The sequence below is a fragment of the Coturnix japonica genome, chromosome W (genome assembly GCF_054131305.1).
Source record: "Coturnix japonica strain WE chromosome W, WE-NBRP24, whole genome shotgun sequence".
NCBI classification, from domain to species: domain Eukaryota; kingdom Metazoa; phylum Chordata; class Aves; order Galliformes; family Phasianidae; genus Coturnix; species Coturnix japonica.
Window position 1 is genome coordinate 4,577,957 of NC_140701.1, and position 17,801 is coordinate 4,595,757.

The 17,801-nt window shown below is 41.1% G+C and overlaps 1 protein-coding gene across 1 annotated transcript; it reads left to right on the forward strand.

The window, feature by feature from the left end:
- Positions 1-543: 543 nt before the first annotated feature.
- LOC146754314 (kinesin-like protein KIF20B) lies at positions 544-12,349 on the forward strand. The gene is made up of 10 exons (XM_085527517.1): positions 544-797; positions 1,298-1,359; positions 1,563-1,682; positions 2,901-3,185; positions 5,904-6,065; positions 7,015-7,179; positions 7,808-7,927; positions 10,881-11,007; positions 11,545-11,687; positions 12,090-12,349. The coding sequence occupies exons 1-10, from the start codon at positions 605-607 to the stop codon at positions 12,168-12,170; spliced, it is 1,458 nt and encodes a 485-aa protein (XP_085383643.1). The 5' UTR covers positions 544-604; the 3' UTR covers positions 12,171-12,349.
- Positions 12,350-17,801: the final 5,452 nt, after the last annotated feature.

Below are 17,801 nucleotides of genomic sequence, written 5' to 3' on the forward strand. Positions count from 1 at the left end.
ATTTAAATGTTATGGGCACATCTTATAGAAACACAAGGCTGTTTACAAAGAAGTGCATGCTGTGTTGCTGTATGATGAGCAAGATACATCTATTCTTCATCTAGCAGGAATAGTTGCTGAGCCTTAAGAACAGTTTCAGAAAGCTTTGGGAATTTGGGCGTTTTCCTTGTTTCTGCAACACAAAATGAAAATTTACGCTGTATACAAAGAAAAGGGGAGTCCGAACTTGTACGTTAAATTTGAAGGAGATCAATCTGGGGTAATATTTAAAAAAAAAAAAAAAAAAAAAAGGGAGTGTGGTCATCAAATACTATAAAATATATTAGCTGTTACTAGAATGCCACTTATCTTCCCCCCATACGAATCACTGTCATGTTGTATGTGAATTTGTGAGGTGGGTTTTGAAGCTGAAATTTAAAACTTCTTGTATGGCTGTGTTCATAGTGGCTATCCAGACTATCTGTAGAAATAACAGCTATTATGTAGTCAGCTATTCACCAGTTTTAACTGATTATAAATTACGTTTCAGGGTGGAGAACATAGCATAGTGCCTGACACCTGTGTTGATCCTGAGGGCATTCTTGATTCTGTGCATTATGATGTCATGGATATTAAAGAGCAAGCTGAGGCAGCACATAGTTCCATTGTATCCCTGGGGGACCCGAAGGAAGATACTGGCTGGTTTGAAAAGCAGCTGGAGAAAACTAACTTTGAACTGATGGAGACCAAAGAAGAGCTAACAGAGAAAAACACCAAACTACTTAAAACTGAAGAAGAGCTGATGCAGAAGAACAAAGGTGAGTTATGCAATATGAAAGGTAGAAGACAGAAATAGTTCATTAATCTAAAAGAGAAATAACCAGTTTGAGTAGGAATTAGAGGAGATGTTCTACCTTTGGAACCATAGCCTGTAGATAAGTGATAGTTTGTTCCTTGTGTATATTCAGGTTCAGCAATTCCACGGTTTTTGGTTATTTCTTTTCTTTTTTCCCCCCTCTCCTTTAAACTGCAACTAGCAGCTTTACGCTTTCATAAGTATGGGGTTAAATATATCTTCTATATCTTGATTTTTACTTTTATATAGTAATCTCTACTCTTCTTTATGTCTTGTTGATGCAATGTTTTCGTTCCAAGAAATATAGAAAACTTTTGAATCACTCCCAATAAGTGAAGACCACATGCAAATTAATTCATCTGTTCAAAAGCTACCTAAACATTAGAATATCTGGAAAAATTGATTACTTAATAAACTATCTATTGGCTACTTATGTAATACAACCTTTTCTGTGTGTTACAGACTTTGAAATGCAGGTGATTAAATTGGATGAGTCTGATGAGCAACTTAAAGAAGCAACTCAGGTAACTTTATCAAGAAGATGTTGTGTAAAATTGTTTTAATACCAACTTGTGGTAGCTTAAAATGCTATTCCAGTAGGCTCCATTAATAGGTTTCTTACCGAGCTTAGCTTAACTGATTTTGCCTTTAATGCATTGTGTAATTCAGCTACTTAGCACTCCATTAGAAACTGATGACTGAATTTTTTTTATTTTTTATTTCTAAGAAAATGAATGCACAAAATGAAAGGATTCGAGAGCTAATGGACATTGTGGTGCAGAAAGATGACATTATTACAGAGCTACAAGACTTAAAATCTCATTTAGAGGAAAAAGTAAAAGATTATGTGAGTTTTACACATCTCCATATCCTTATACAAAAAAAGGAAAACACTAATTCTATGCTTGTAGTCAACACATTTTTGGAAAACTGATTTTCTGTATGTAGCTGGTACTCGCTTGAAATTGTAAACAATTCAAATTTATCTGAAGGTAGTTGTTGTTAACACAAACAACAAAAATATCAGCGTGTTCCACTAACTCCTGCCTCACACTCCTACATCAGAGGAAGAGCAACAGTAAAAGTATGTTGAGTAGAGTTGGAAGTACGAGTATGAATGGTCAGGGTATCTCCACGTTCTATGCAGTCCATAAAACTTTATCCTGACTAATGTACTGCGAGCTACTGAATATGTGAAGACTAGCTTAAGTATGTGTGCATACCACTTCTGGTGGTTTTTGTTCATTTTTTGATGTTTGGTAGCCTGAAGTAGCTCTGAAAACATTTATAGTTAATTCTGTCACTCAGATCTCTAACCTTGTAAGCTTAGCAACTTGACCCTTCTTAGTCTTTGACTGTCTGTATCACTGCAACTTAGTATTTCCATGGTATTAAAGCTGACTGTGATGAGTAGTCATGTCCTCGCCTATTACTTCTTCCAAGAACAAGACTCCAACTCTATCTGTGAGATTGTGTGGCCTGAACACTTCTGAGGCTTTTCTTTTCATAAGCTACTAAAGATGAATAATCAGTCCTTGGCAGTGCCAGCATGGCTTAATAATCGTCATCTTGTAAGTAAGGAAGCTTCACTTGTGGTCAAGGACACAATCTAAAATGTGTGACAGAGCTGACTAAGCTTTAAGGTTGGATTATATCTGTCACGATGAAAGTGATTTTAGCAGCTTAGCAGAAGTGTGATGTGATGTGATGAACTTGTATGAGAGCTGACCATTTGCTCTTTGACCATGTTTGTAATTTTGTTGACTTCTTGGAAACAGGAAATTCTTTGATAAACTGGTAAACTCTTGATTGTGTGCAAGTCTTTTACTTTGTAACCTGCTAGGCTCTTGCTTTCCCTTGTATACTCTACCGAGTATTGCACTTGTCATTATCTGAAGGTGTACTTGTTCTGTCTGCTATTGAGACTTGTAACTGATGTCTATAGAGTCACCAGGTAAATATTTTAGCTGTATGGTTTTGTGTAAATATTTGCCTACAGAAGATTACTGAGACTTAAGTGCTCCTTTTGTTAAGCGTCAATGTAACTGATCTTATATCAATACAGGAAAAGACTACCTACCATTTAACTACCATTAAAGCAGAACCGGCAGAAGAGAACACTAATAAAGGAACTGAAAGCAGCCAATTTTCAGTGCTTTCAGTTAAAGCACTGAAACAAGAGAAAACTGAGTTGGAAGTGGGAAGAAAGCACAGTACTGACGAGGATAAGCCTACTGTGGAAGAGCCACCTCCAAAGAAAGGTACAGTTTCTTCCATCCTTGAACAGGGTGTCTTCCAAAACAGTAAATTGCTTCCTATTCCGGATAGGAAGCAAAAGGCTGTGAAGCGCGTACCTTATGGTATAAGGAGAAAAGCCACTGTGTTAAACTGTAAATAGAAGTAACTGTTATGTAAGTATCCCTTTTTCAGAAGGTCCTATGCTGTTCATTTTTGAATGCTTAATAATAAAAGTTTTTTGCACTATTTTTTTCCTTTTTGCTGCTTATTCCTCATCTGTTGATGCACTTGCAGATTTGGTAATAGTTTTAAAGCAGTTTCTTTAGGATTGTTTCAACTGCTGTTGCTGATCTTCTGAGTAGCATCAGCTGCTCAAGTGCTTTTATTTGTTTGTTTGTTTTGTTTTTTCCTGAAGCAACTATCAAAATTGTTGACGACCTGCTAATTGCTCGCTCATGGGCAATATTTGAGCAAAATGGTTTGGATAAGCTCTGATGCATTTAACTTCACTTCTGGGCACAGCTGAGCATCAGTGTTCCTAGAATTACGGAAGGCATATACAATGTAGAAGGGAAAATCTAAAACTTAGCTGTAGTCCCTTCCTTTCTTGTATTCCTCTTGCAAAATATGTGCAAGGGAGAAAGTCAAGGCCTTCTTTGGATGAGATGCTGTTCTTGGATGATTTGTCCCTGCTGCCTTTATTTGGCATAAATATTGAATCCTAATGTGACCACTGAATGGCATCACATATAAGCATCTTACCAGAGACTGAGGGAGGGATGTGGACTCCTCCATACTCCAAATAGTAGTGGGTTTGTTCTAATCATATGACCAAAGCTCTCATTTAAAAATTGCAGACAAAACGGTTGAAGACTTAAGTAGCAAAGAAGCAAATCTGATTCAAGAAGTTATGCAGCTGAAAAACAGCTTGGAGCAGATGAAACACTCTCTTCGGGAAAAGGAAAAGAGTGAAATGGAGAAAGTGCAACGTATAGAATCGTAAGTAACCACTGAGTTAACTTAGAGCCCTTTGAGAATGAACTAGAGTTAAAAATAGTTAATGGGAACAGCCCTTCGACTTAATGCATCTGCATGCTTATCAAGGGCCAAACTACTACTTTAGGATGCTTTGGTATGCTACTTGAGTTCCAAGGGAAAACAGGAGTGTGCAAGGAAATAAAGAATAATATGGGGATTTCTGGTGATTTTGTTGTACATACCTCAGTACACCATCTGAATAATATATTGCTTCAGCATCTGATTATGAGAAGCAAGCTGAAATTCAAAAGTAATTGTTTAAATCTTGTCGCTGGTCTGGATAGATTTGAGAGTCTATTGACAAATAGAAACCAACAGGCAGGGCATGGATTAAGCTGTAATTGCTGTTTCCATGGGATATGTAACAGTAATGTTCTTTGTCTCTTTATTTTTAACATAAGGCTAGAAAATATTCTTTCTGAGAGTTCTGCCCTTGTACTGAATTTGAAAAAAGATTTGCAGAGGAAAGAAGAAGAGTATGCAGATCTAAAAGACAAACATTCTGATGCTGAGAAACAAATTCTGCAAGTACAAAGCGAGGTTTGTAGTCAACTGAGATATTTTTTTCTGTAAGATTATGCTTGGCTTTCTGCTGTTAAAACTTCTCAAACTTTAACTATGAAGCTGGAAATTTCACACTAGTGTGGCTAGCAGCAAATCTTAGGTAAAGTTGCCATTGAAGCTCTAGAGGGGACCAGAAGTTAAAACATGGTTTCATGTAGATAATGAACAGAGGAAAGTAAAGTTGGTTGGTAGTCTGGAATAAGGTTTGTGAAGAGAATAGCTAATCTGCCTCTGGAGGGGACTTGTTATTATCTCTACGTTACTGGTGACTTGCCATTGGTATGCGTGGTAACTCCAAAGCCTAAAACCTAAGTCTTGTGAAAAAACGCTGATAACTGGGAAGAAGAATGCTATTTACTTGAAGAGAAATAGACTAATTTCCAGAGGCTCTTTAATATAAGCATGTATATTTTTTTTCTTCAATTTCAGCTTCAGTGATGTTAATAGTTAAAATTTAATTATTAAACAAGAAGATATCTTAAAACCCATTTTGCAGGATCTTAGTCTAAAAGTTTATTGGGTGTGCTTGGGGTGGAAAATTGAAGCTTAAAAATGAATTCATGTCTTCCTTGGTAACCTTGCACTTGCTGTCGTTTTCCTACTCAGCACTTGTTTGTGAATTCCTCTTTATTTAACAAAGAAGTATTTGGCCAGGTTGGATTACAGAAGTCTTTTAATGAACCGTGAGCTGTGCTTACATTACAGGTGTCCACGATGCGTTCTGTGGAGGAATACCTCAGGAACAAGATGGAAGAACTTGAAAGGATTAATAACCAGTTTAAGAATGAGCTGGATTATAAAGACTTCTATATCCAACAAATTAAGCAGGTATTTTACTTGCTCTTAATTTTTATTAAATGAATGATGCAGGTTTTCCAGGCAACAGGAAAAAGGTCAAAAAAGAAAAAAAAAAATTGGAGCAAAATGAAAGTGGCCAACTGAAATTAGTGGTAGACCATGAAAGATATTCAAATAATTAGTCACTACAGAGCACTGGCAGATTGCTTTAAATACAATAATCTGCATAGTAAATACATATGTAATACATGCATATAACCTGATCTTGTTGAGTGACATCATGATATGTTAATTGAAATGTCTTACCATAAATTCTTTTTATCAGCTTGAGTCCTTATTTATGCTTTATGAAAAGCTTATTAATTCTAGGCTGTCTTAAAGATTCTGCTTGTTTCTACTGTGTATGCTTTTCTTTCAACATGAAATATAGGAGCTGGAGGAAAAGGACCATAATATTCAAAAGTTGCGTGAGGAGAGAGATCAGTTAGTAGAAGCTTTGGAAGAACAGCTCAAAACTTTGGCTTCTATTGCCATACAAAAAGAGACAGAAATAGCAGAACTGAGACAATCTGCCTTAAAGGATTCAAGCAAGGTCAGCTCTCCTTTCCTCCTACCTGATTAGCTACCCATAAATTCTGTAAGACTCCTGTACCTGCTCTTTGTATTCTGGGTGTGCTTCTGTTCTTGAACACTGTCGTATTGACATCATGTGCAACTAACCAAAAAAAGCACCAGATTTTATTTTTGTTCTTCAGAAACAGAATTTCTGTTAATTACTAAAATTTCAATTTTTTCAGTAGTTCAGATAAGCAGATGTCAGTTTGATGCTTATGATCCTACAGTCAGACTGGACATCTGTAGCTTTTTCTGATACTTCACAGCATTTCCGGATCCCAAGCTAGGCTCAATACTCAGACAGTAGTTCTGTCTCAGGTTTCTTACTTTCTTTGCTTTCTCTGAGGTAGTATCTACAATGGCATGAAAAGACAGAAGGGGACGTGGAGAGAGATTAAGGGAAGCATCAAAAAGCAGAGGGGGGATGATCTCTGGAAGTTGCATTTCTTATTTCAACATCCAGCTTTTAATCAGGATAGCCAATCTAAGCCGTAGCATAGAATTTCAGAAGCTAAACAGAAGACTAAATGAGTTGTGCTCTTTTGAGAATGTTTGGATTCACTTTCTCTGAGAAGAAAGATGTTCTCATAGCAAAACTTCCCCTACAACTGCCGACTTTCTCACAGTACCGAGGATTTGGGAACAAATAAAAGCTCGGGTTATTATATCTTAGAGAGATGAAGGCTGAAGCACACAAGTAAAATAGAAGAATCAAAATATATTGTATTACAACTTCCCAGGCAATTCTGTGACTACTGCACTTGTAACAGTGACCGTACAAATCCGTGAAATGTTACTGTTCTTGAATAGTTAAGTGTTCTAGCCTGCAATTCTAAAACTGATGCTACTAAGTAATTGCAATACTGCTTGTGTGTGTTAATTCCTTTTGCCAATCCCACAACTCAGCAGTTTTTACTGTTTATTAGGATAACGCAACTGTGATAGAAGAGTTAAGAAAAGAACTGGCTGACAAAGATGACTTTATAAAGGAATTAAAACAACGCATTAACCACAGTAGCCCTCAGACTTTGCCAGAAATACCTTTACTTGAAGAAAGACAAAGTAGAAGGAATGACTCTGTAAATGAAAAGGTATGATTATAGAAAGTCAGTACTTAACATCTTGTTAACCCCTTTTTGTTCTTCTGTTTTCCTAGGAGATACTGGAGCTGGAATCATTTTTCTTAGCATACTGTCCTTTAACTACATATTCAGTGATGAGTACTTGTTGGTTCTTTTTGTCTTCCACTCAAGCATGAGCTCTCATCTTCTCAAAAATATTTTATTTACTAGGACACCATCTCTCTGTGTACATTATGGAACTTTTCCATGCAGTTTTCCATCTATTTGTATGTGGATGCTGAAGATTAGGCAGAGGTTTAGCCTTTGGTGTTCTAACATAGCAGCTGTGAGCGTGCAGAGTATGGGGGGAATGGATGACAAAACGACCAGCGTTACAGATTTTGTCCCTAACTAATGTCTCGCTTTCTCTCTTTTGGAGGCAGAATACTGCCTGAGACTGTTAGTGAGACCCAGTAGGGTGTATCTGAAGATCACACAATGAATAGATGTTACTACCTTCCCACACTTGTGCTGTGTTTCAGCTTACGTGTTCATGTGGCGTCTGAGCTTGAGGTTTTACACTGTAACTTTAGAAAACTCGAGATATTTTGGAGGTCTAATGCATAGCCTAATCTTTACTCCTTTTAAATATTTACAGCCTAGGAAACAACAAAGCAAAACTAAAACTGGAGAAAGTATTCCATTAAGATGCAAAGCTGAAGACAATTATTTGTCACGTCCATGTACTAGGAGCCTCACTTCATTAAATGAATCTGAGGTTAGTATGAAACTTCAGATCTGAAAATGTTGTGATTGTATTGCTTTTGATAAGGAATGAGTAGCAAAAGATCTCATGTTCTCTAAACAATTCCCAAGTTTTAATTTATTTATCCCTTTCAAGGTGATCAGATCACCTGTTTTTATAGCCTTTGATAGGAATAAAAGCTGTTGAAACAATTGTGTGATGAATTTTTGTCAGGTGCTGTTGAAAACTCTCCTCATGTTAATGCTTATGAAGTGGCTCATGATTAGATAAGTTACTTGGAAAAAATTCATGGAGCCACTGAAACGGGCACAGCAAATTGAACTTATTTTCTTCCTCTGCAGGATTTCTGGAGATTGTTTTGTTAGCAGATGATTTTAATCATTCCTATATAAGTTTTTAATTGCTAACTTTCATAAAATAGCAGTTACATATATTTTAAAAACAAAGTATTTATTAACCAGCTTAATTCTTGGAAATACAGTGGGTGGTGATACTCCATTCAGATTCTTAGCAGAGCCTGATAAAGTGGCTCTGACTACTTTTTGTCTTTCTACAATCTTTGGTAACTTTTTGAGAGGAAGAAGACTCCCCTCAGGGGGTTGGAACAGTGTAAGTAGTAAAAGCTGCTAGTCTGTGTTTGGGACACTGGAGTTTGCTAGTTACTAGCAGCAGTAAAAGCAGCCATCTACCATTTTCTGATGTCCCCAGCAGCCTGTCTTCCATGTGTTCAACCAGCATCTGAACTCATTTTTGATATGCTAGCTGAATTCCTGCCATAGAGAAGGAGGAGTCCAGGTGATCTCAGTTCTGACTTTGTTGTTCCTGTTGAGAAAAACAGGATTGGGTGGATTGTGGACAGTAAGTGCTGCTGGGGAAATGCATACTGACATTTCCCTGTCACTTAGCTGTGCATTTGCTGCCATTTGACCATGAGCAGGTACATGATAGCCTTCAGCTTAAGTACGGTGTCATTGCTTGAATGTCTGAATTCTCTCCAGGGAAAAGATAGCAATGGAGTTCTTTAATGACTTGTACTGGGCTTGCACCTTGCCAGCTGGACCTTACTTATGTAAATAACATCTCTAGTGTAGAAGAGGAAGGGCAAATTCCCTAAGATTAAGCTGGAAGTTAATCGAACACTTGAATCAAATGCTCCTGTTCCTGCCCAGTTCTGACACAGCAGAGTTGAGATGAAGAAAATCGTGTCAGTTCTACCACCATTCTCTATTAAAAAAAAGTGTAGTTGTCTGTGCCCTTGAGAAAAAATGACTTGTAAAGTATCAGGCTCAGTTTAACATGGAGAACTTTTTTTGTGATCATGGATTGGAAATAATTTTAAATGTAACAAGTTCTAGGAAAGAAGGGTAAAACTCTGCTGTAACTGAAATAGACTCCTTCTGTTACAAGTGTTCTTACAGCAGGAAAATTGAATGCTTACATATCCTTTTCCAGATGCTTTATAGCTTTTTAATCTCATGGCTACCTTAACACTTGCACTTAAAATTCTTCTGTGCTATCAGGAGCATTTGGAAACTGTCCTCGACTCTTCTGGAGTGTCCGCAGAAAATGGCAAAACTAGTCGGTTCCCAAAACCGGAGCTGGAAATCCCACTGACACCTCTGCAACCTGATAAGATGGAGATAAAGCAGTACGGCAGCATGATACCTTTAGGAGTGAAAATGCCTAAGGCAAAAAAGAAAAGTGAGTACATGGATGAGGTATGACCTAGACCCAACAGAAAACAAAATATCTGATGCCTTTTTACCATTCTCATTTAAGCATTAAAAAAATGCTATTTCTACCTCAGTAAAGTAGTTGAAGAATTTAATCAATGAACTGCTTTAATGAACAAAACTAATAGCCAAGCTCAGTGATAATGGTTTAAGAGAAGGGAATTTCTCTTAACTCCATTGTGTATTTTCTTTGAAACCTGTAGACATAAATCAGCTTTTTAGACATCATGAGATGTCTAATACTGATATCTTAATGTCCTGTTTTTATAATTGAATGCTTATTTATTATTTGATTTACAGTGGGATAGTTACCACTAGCAGATACTTCCCTACTATTAGCAAAAGTGTTTAAAGTGTTCACTTTTGTGACATCAATTGTTCTTTCCAAAAGAATCATGGCTGAAACTTGTCTTATTTTCCCAGGATTTTGTGAAAAGTGAGAACACGAAAAATACAAAATCTGTCATGGCTTTTAATTCACCCTCTGCAAGTGACGAGAAAATGGTTGGTTTTTGTTCTAGTTTTGAAGCTAGCTTGGGACTTCCTGTAATTGTGTGGTCACACGAAAGAAGCAGTGTCTTATCCTTATGTGTATACCTGAATGGGAATCTTACATGCTTATGAGCTCTTCCTATTAAATTCCATAAGCTAACCAAAGGGCAAGTCAGTCTGTCCCCAGAGCGTGTAATGGCTGTACTGTGTAATGATTTGGAGGGAAGGATATTGCACACTGAATAGTTGGGAAGAGAAGCTTTAGTGTATTATCGTGTGCTTTTGTAAGTGAAGCCCTTGTATTAAACTAAGGTTCATATCATTAATATGCATGGCAGTTATTAAAAACAGATGTTCACATGTGATAGCAGTATCCTTGGCATGGTCAGAGTATGAGTAGTAGATTTTTCCCATCTGTTGTCTTCTGTTTTGTATGTTTGTTTATTTTATGTAATTAGAACAGCTTATGTAAGAAACAACTCCACAGCTTGGGAGCTACTTTTAAAGAAACTACTGCCTTATTAAGAAACTTTAAGAAACGTATGCCTTGAAATAGCTGAGATTTTGACAACTCCCTAAAGGGTATAAAATTGTCTACATTACTTGCCGTTGTGGTATCATCAGCATAATGAACAGAGGTATCAGTAGTAAAGCTCAAAATGTCAACTTAAAATAACGTTGAACTAAAATGAAGTTTAAACAATGCTCTTGTTTCACATGTTCACATCTCTGTTGAACAGAAATCCAGAAAAGACTACTTCCTGAGAAAGCGAGTACATGCTTCAAGACTGACTAAAAAGAAGGATGAAACACTGCAAAAAGTTGGAGATTTTATTCAAAGCTCTCCTTCTATTATACACTCTAAAGGTTGGTGTAGAATAAGTTTTATTCCATGTTTTCTAGACATTGTAGAATGGCTTGTTTCTGCTGTAGGCTATTAATGTATGTGTTCTTAGACTTGTCTGCCATGTTAAGTTGTCCTTTGATTTATGAAGTAAATGCATTTATTCGTCTCTTCAGAGATTCATTATTACATTTGTGAAAACCTACAAGTATACAGAGAAAGTTGGTTCTGTCTTGTGCTTCTGTCAGCACGAAAGTTAGGCCTGTTGTTTAACTCCTGCTGAAGTTTCTGACTTCCAGCGACTTCTGAGCCATGATTGTCTTTCATACTCCATTTTAATGCGTGCTTTAAGCTGCCGTACCTGAAGCTATAAACTGTTTCAGCTATAGAAGCAATAAAGAACCTCGACGAACAAATACAGTTTCTGAGTATTTTCACTTAAATTGTACGTGTCATTTATAAACCAAGTTTGTTACGAAGCTTTTTTTGCATTCATTGATTTAAAGACTCACAAAACCAGTAAGTTGATTGGTTTATGTATCAAAACAAATTTCTTCTAGCCAAGAAGCTGATGTTAGCAGTAAGTTCTCCTAAATCAAATGAACCTGAAAGTCTCGAAGAAGGAGAGACCAAGCCAAAACGATGTAAAAGGAAGCTGTATTCCACTGTCGTTTCTGGCCCTCTAGAAATACCTGCTTCTTCGGTAAGCGATTATACTGTAGTCTTAACTTAAAATAAACTACTAAGGAGTCCAAACAGACTGGAGGTTTCATCTATTTGCAGGAGGAGGTTGAAAGTACTGAGGTATTTCTTTATTCTACCAAGTCATTCTTGTTGGTCTTCCTGCTGTTCTGTTTTATTGTGTCCTCAAAGATCTCTTTGTTTGGCTGGCTTACAGTACAGGATTTTGTACATTCTCCATATTTGTTCCTTGTGATTAAGCTGCATTAAAATGATCTCGGTATCCCATAGTTTTCTGAATAAAATATAATAAGCAAATGCCATTCTGAAATCCATTTAGGGGAAGAAATATGTTTGCGTGGGTCAAGAAGACCTTGTCAGTCTTGTTTGAAAAGATGAGTAACTTTTGAAATGTTTTCTTCAGGAATCTGAGGAACAAAAGAAGGAAAGTGATCATCTGATCATCAAGCGACGGCTGAGATCCAGAGCAGCTAAAAAACCTTGAAGAAGCATGTTTGTTCCCCTTTCTCAGGACATACTTTTATCATATTATTAAAACTGGTTGTTAATAAACAGTAACAGTTACTCCGTTGTGTTCTTAAATTTGTATATAGGTGTACAGTGTCTCTCTGACAGTTTCAAACTGACTCCATTGAGGCTGAAATAAATACAAGCTTTCTTAAACTGGGTTTGGATTTTATTGTGGTTAAGGGTTTATTTATTTTTGTCTTGCCTCCCCTGTATAGGAACAGTATCTCTAGGACTGATTGCTATTTACCCATTGTGCAGTAATAACTGTACTTGTTCAGGATGGCCTGGCTTGCTTTTTTCACGTGACTGGTGTACTTAGCAGAACTCTGGGGGAGAGAAGAGCATGAATACACATTTGTGTATTAAATCAAATGTATTGAATATACATTTGTGTATACTTAATTTTTGGATCTTTTTAAAGAATTTTCTTTGGAGAGAAGATGGTGCCAATTCCTCTGTGTGGAAGAAAGATGCTTTCCCTCACTTGTGTGAATTCAGCTTTAAATTAATAAACTTAGAAAAATAAGCCAAATACATTTGGGGGGAATTCTAATATCCATGAATGTTTATCTACTGTTTGAAGTGTTCCAGTCTGGAGTAAACATTTCAGAGTATATTCTAACCATCCCCCAACCCTTCTGTTTGTGTTTTGTAAAGAGATGAAATTACTTTCGCAATGACCTGTATTTGATATGCAAGAAATAAGGTAATCCCAATGAGTTTATTTGCTCTGATTTCTTGCTCAGGCAGCTTTCTCTATTTTGTTGAATTACTGCCAACCATACAAATACTGTTGGTTTATTTTTCTCTTTTACTTGGACTACTGGGTTGTTTTGAATGTTCATTTTTGGTCTGTTTCATTCCCATCATGCATCTTTTGTAGGTGTCCAACCTTTTGGCTTGCCTGGGCCATGCTGAGTGAAGCGCAACTGTCTTGGACTGCATAAAAAATATATTTTATAGATAATTAACAAAACTTTTATTTTTATTAAATATTTCCTCTTTTTATTAAAACATAAAAAGAGGAACATGCACGGTTCAGTTCCATAGATCCTGAATTGTAAGATCAAATTCTCATTCCAAGTTGCTTCTCTAGTTTCCAGACTTTAGAAGAGTTGTAGCCTTATATTCTTCTGTATTACATCCTTTCTGGAGTAAAGTAGTATCTTCCACCTAACTTTCAAATGGCAAATCAAGCCTGACTATCAAATTATGCAGCTCTTCCATTGCTCCCTGATCCAACAGCATCATCAGTGTCTGCTGCATTTTTATATTACTGAATGAGAATTAATCCTTCTCATCAGCTCATGCTTGACACTGCCATCTTCTTTCTCACCTCTTCATTCAAATACTACATAGAATAATCTATGTAATTTTCTTTCATTCTCATACATGTGCTTCTCTCTGCTTTAGAGATGCTCTCTGCTGATGTTCCCCACTGGCAGCAGCGGAAGAGCCAAGGCTGTCTCTGAAAAGAACCAATACTTCCTTCTTGCTGCTTAACACTGCTTAAGCTGCAATCTGAGCCCTCCCTGGCTTCCTCAAAACAAGAAGAGAACGATCTTCTGCAGGTACTCCCTCCTCTCTATCCCAGTGAGTATTTTGCACAACAGCCAATGCCAATACGTTCCTTCTGCAAATGTCGCTGTTTCTGTGAAACCTTTCCAGATGACTTGTGACTAAAGCAATTTCTACTCCCTCATTCCTCAAACCCTTCCCACACAAAAGCCTTCACAGATCAGATGGTAAGAAAGAGGGAATTCTATGGCCACAGCAATAAAGCGCGCAGAAAGCCCATCTGTTGCAGACAGAGGAGTGAGCTGTACTTAACCAACACTGCTTCAGCGCACGCTTACAGTAAGGCACACCTACCTTGCGCTGGCCACGCACAAAGCTCGTGACGCAGCTCCAGACTGCTCTCCTGAGGCCCAGCTTCATTTCACGGCCACTCACACTCTGCTGCTGGACATTCTGCAATGGAAAAGCCACCGGATGCAAATCCCATCCCTCGCAGATGGCATCAGACCTCTGCTCTCATGGCAGTCGCATTCACAGCTCCGGGGGAGAAAGCAGACGTGTGCTTACCGAGCGAGCGCTGTTTGCTGCCAGCTGCTGGTAGGAACCCACGCCTAACCCTACAGTACCAACAGTAACCTATGCCTAACTCTACTATGGGAACAACAATCTGCTCCTAACACTACAGCAAGAACAGGAACCTACTCCGAACAGGAAAACAACAACTCCTAACACTAAACCTACTCCTAAGCCTACTCCTAACAGTAAAACATGAACAAAAACTTATGCCTAACTCGAAAACATGAACAACAACCTACACCTAACTCTAAAACTAAACTTAACCAAAAAAAAACAACAAGAATAACTGGGTAAAGATGGGACTGGGGGCCCACAGGACGTGGCTGCAGAAGAAGCCCGAAGGAGGAGCAGATGTTACAAAAAATGCCACCCAGCTAATGCCGGGGGCAGGGGCCGAGCAGCGGGTAAGGAGTTCAGTGCCTGGACCAGCCACGGTGGAGCTGCAATGGTGCCAACGCGGGGCCTGGCACGGTGGTGTGGTGCCAGGCCAGCTATGCCGCGGGCGCATCCACCTCCATGGGCTCCTCTGGAGGTGGATCCACCTCCATGGGCTCCTCTGGAGGTGGATCCACCTCCATGGGCTCCTCTGGAGGTGGATCCACCTCCATGGGCTCCTCTGGAGGTGGATCCACCTCCATGGGCTCCTCTGGAGGTGGATCCACCTCCATGGGCTCCTCTGGAGGTGGATCCACCTCCATGGGCTCCTCTGGAGGTGGATCCACCTCCATGGGCTCCTCTGGAGGTGGATCCACCTCCATGGGCTCCTCTGGAGGTGGATCCACCTCCATGGGCTCCTCTGGAGGTGGATCCACCTCCATGGGCTCCTCTGGAGGTGGATCCACCTCCATGGGCTCCTCTGGAGGTGGATCCACCTCCATGGGCTCCTCTGGAGGTGGATCCACCTCCATGGGCTCCTCTGGAGGTGGATCCACCTCCATGGGCTCCTCTGGAGGTGGATCCACCTCCATGGGCTCCTCTGGAGGTGGATCCACCTCCATGGGCTCCTCTGGAGGTGGATCCACCTCCATGGGCTCCTCTGGAGGTGGATCCACCTCCATGGGCTCCTCTGGAGGTGGATCCACCTCCATGGGCTCCTCTGGAGGTGGATCCACCTCCATGGGCTCCTCTGGAGGTGGATCCACCTCCATGGGCTCCTCTGGAGGTGGATCCACCTCCATGGGCTCCACATGGTTGCTCGTCACCAGGCTGGTGCAGGCGCGATGGAACTGGGCTCTCTTACCCCTCCTCTGCCTGGTGGTCATGGCGGGCCCCCTCCTCCTTCTCAGTCCTAGGGCCCCCAGCTCCATCCTCCCGCATGAAACAGGGGAAACTTCCACACTCGCCCTCTTTGCAGCTGACATGGCTGTTAACTGCCACAACTGTCAGAGGCAACTGCGTTGCGCACGGCAGCGGTGACCAAGGTGATCTTGTTGTGATCTTCCTCTCCCTTAGTGACAAGGAAGGGGCCAGGTAACGGGATGGGAGACTCAGGCTGTGATTGCCAAAGCTATAGAGGTGCCAGGGTGACCTGGAGCCTGGCACTCAGCAGCTTTACAAATGCTCCCTCCTGGCCACGTGCAGCACCCCTCTGGGACCACGTGGAAGAGCATACAAAGAAAAGGTGCCTGAACTCATCTGGGCTACAGCTGGGGGTCTCTGTTGGGAACCGGGATTTTTCTATGGGGAGCATCAGGCAGCTGGAGCAGAAATGCTCATGCTTTTCCCAGCACACATCTTACGAGTTCTCCCCTAGGACACCCCCAGGATGAAGAGCATGCTCCAGCCATCCAGCAGCAGAGCCGTGGGAGCACAGGGCTTCCTCATGCCCTTACCCAGCTCCTGTGGTGCTGCCTGTCTCCCCTCTCCAACACCCCCCCCATCGAAGGCAGCCCTAGGGCAACACGGCACAGAGCCACTGCAACCAGAACCTGGGCTTCTCACCCTCAGTTCTGCTCATTTTTTACCCAACTCTGCCCACCCACCTGCTTCTGCTGCTCGCCACAGAGCAGCACAAGCCTCCTGACAACACATGGCTATCAGTACGAGGAGGAAGGCAAGGCAGGTGGGGGCCGAGGCCCCCAGAACCCGTGCCATGCTGCTACCACCACCGCTACAGCCACAATGAGTGCTGCAACTGGGGCACAGAACTCCTAGGGCACGCAGCTGGGCATTGTGACCTCATTGTGACAAGGCAGCTATGCCTCTGGAGGTGGATCCATCTCCATGGGCTCCTCTGGAGGTGGATCCACCTCCATGGGCTCCACATGGTTGCTCGTCACCAGGCTGGTGCAGGCGCGATGGAACTGGGCTCTCTTACCCCTCCTCTGCCTGGTGGTCATGGCGGGCCCCCTTCTCCTTCTCAGTCCTAGGGCCCCCAGCTCCATCCTCCCTCATGAAACAGGGGAAACTTCCACCCTCGCCCTCTTTGCAGCTGACATGGCTGTTAACTGCCACAACTGTCAGAGGCGACTGCGTTGCGCACGGCAGCGGTGACCAAGGTGACGTGGTGAGGGTTCTAAAATGGCGGCCGCACTGCTGGCACTGGTGTTCCACATAGGATGAGGAGGGGGCTGGTAATAGCAGGACAAGGGGAAACTGATTTAAGTTGAAAGAGGGAAGATTTAGGTTGGATATTAGGGGGAAAGGTTGTTTACTAGGAGAGTGGTTAGGCCCTGGAACAGGCTGCCCAGGGAGGTTGTGGGTGCCCCGTCCTTGGAGGTGTTCAGGGCCAGGCTGGACAGGGCCCTGGGCAACCTGATCTACTAAAGGTGTATGTTTGGTAGCCCTGCCAGGCAGGGGGGTTGGTTCTTCATGATCCTTGAGGTCCCTTCCAACCTGGGTCATTCTGTGATTCTGTGATACTGGTGTGTGGCTGTTTGTCCCAGCGCGCTGACCTTTTGTCTTCAGGTTCACCAACAAGACTGTAACTGATTTATGGAGGAGGCAAGTGATGGGTGCTACTGTGTGAGAATCAACATCACTTTGTGGACATTTGAAAGCACCTTCCTCCAGAGCTGTTCACCTCCAGAAGAGGGTGCTCAGAAGTGTTTACTGGCAGAAGATCTGGCTCCAGCTTGGTATGGGAAAACTGGGGAATGATACCATCGTGTCCTGTGAAGAACAGGAAGCAGGTGGGCATCCCTGCTCCCTCTTGTCTGCTGGCAAGGACCAGAAGATGAGATCCCAGAGCCAGAAGCTGCCATTCCAAGGAGAGCTGACTCAACCATTTTGGATTTGAGCTGTCACACCAAGGAGAGCTGACAGAACCACGTTGGACTTATTTGTAAGTTTATACTATCATTGGAAACTGTTGCTGTGGTCACAGTCATCGTTAGTGGAACAACAACTCCTGATGACCCACCACTACTGAAGATCAATGACTGAACTACAAAACACGCCAGATCCATGGTGGTGACTCTCTCTCCCTCTTGCTTCCTATGAAGACTCCTTGATTCTATTTCCTATCTTTTCTATTGCCCGCCTTCCCTTCCTAATCACCCTAAATCGTAAT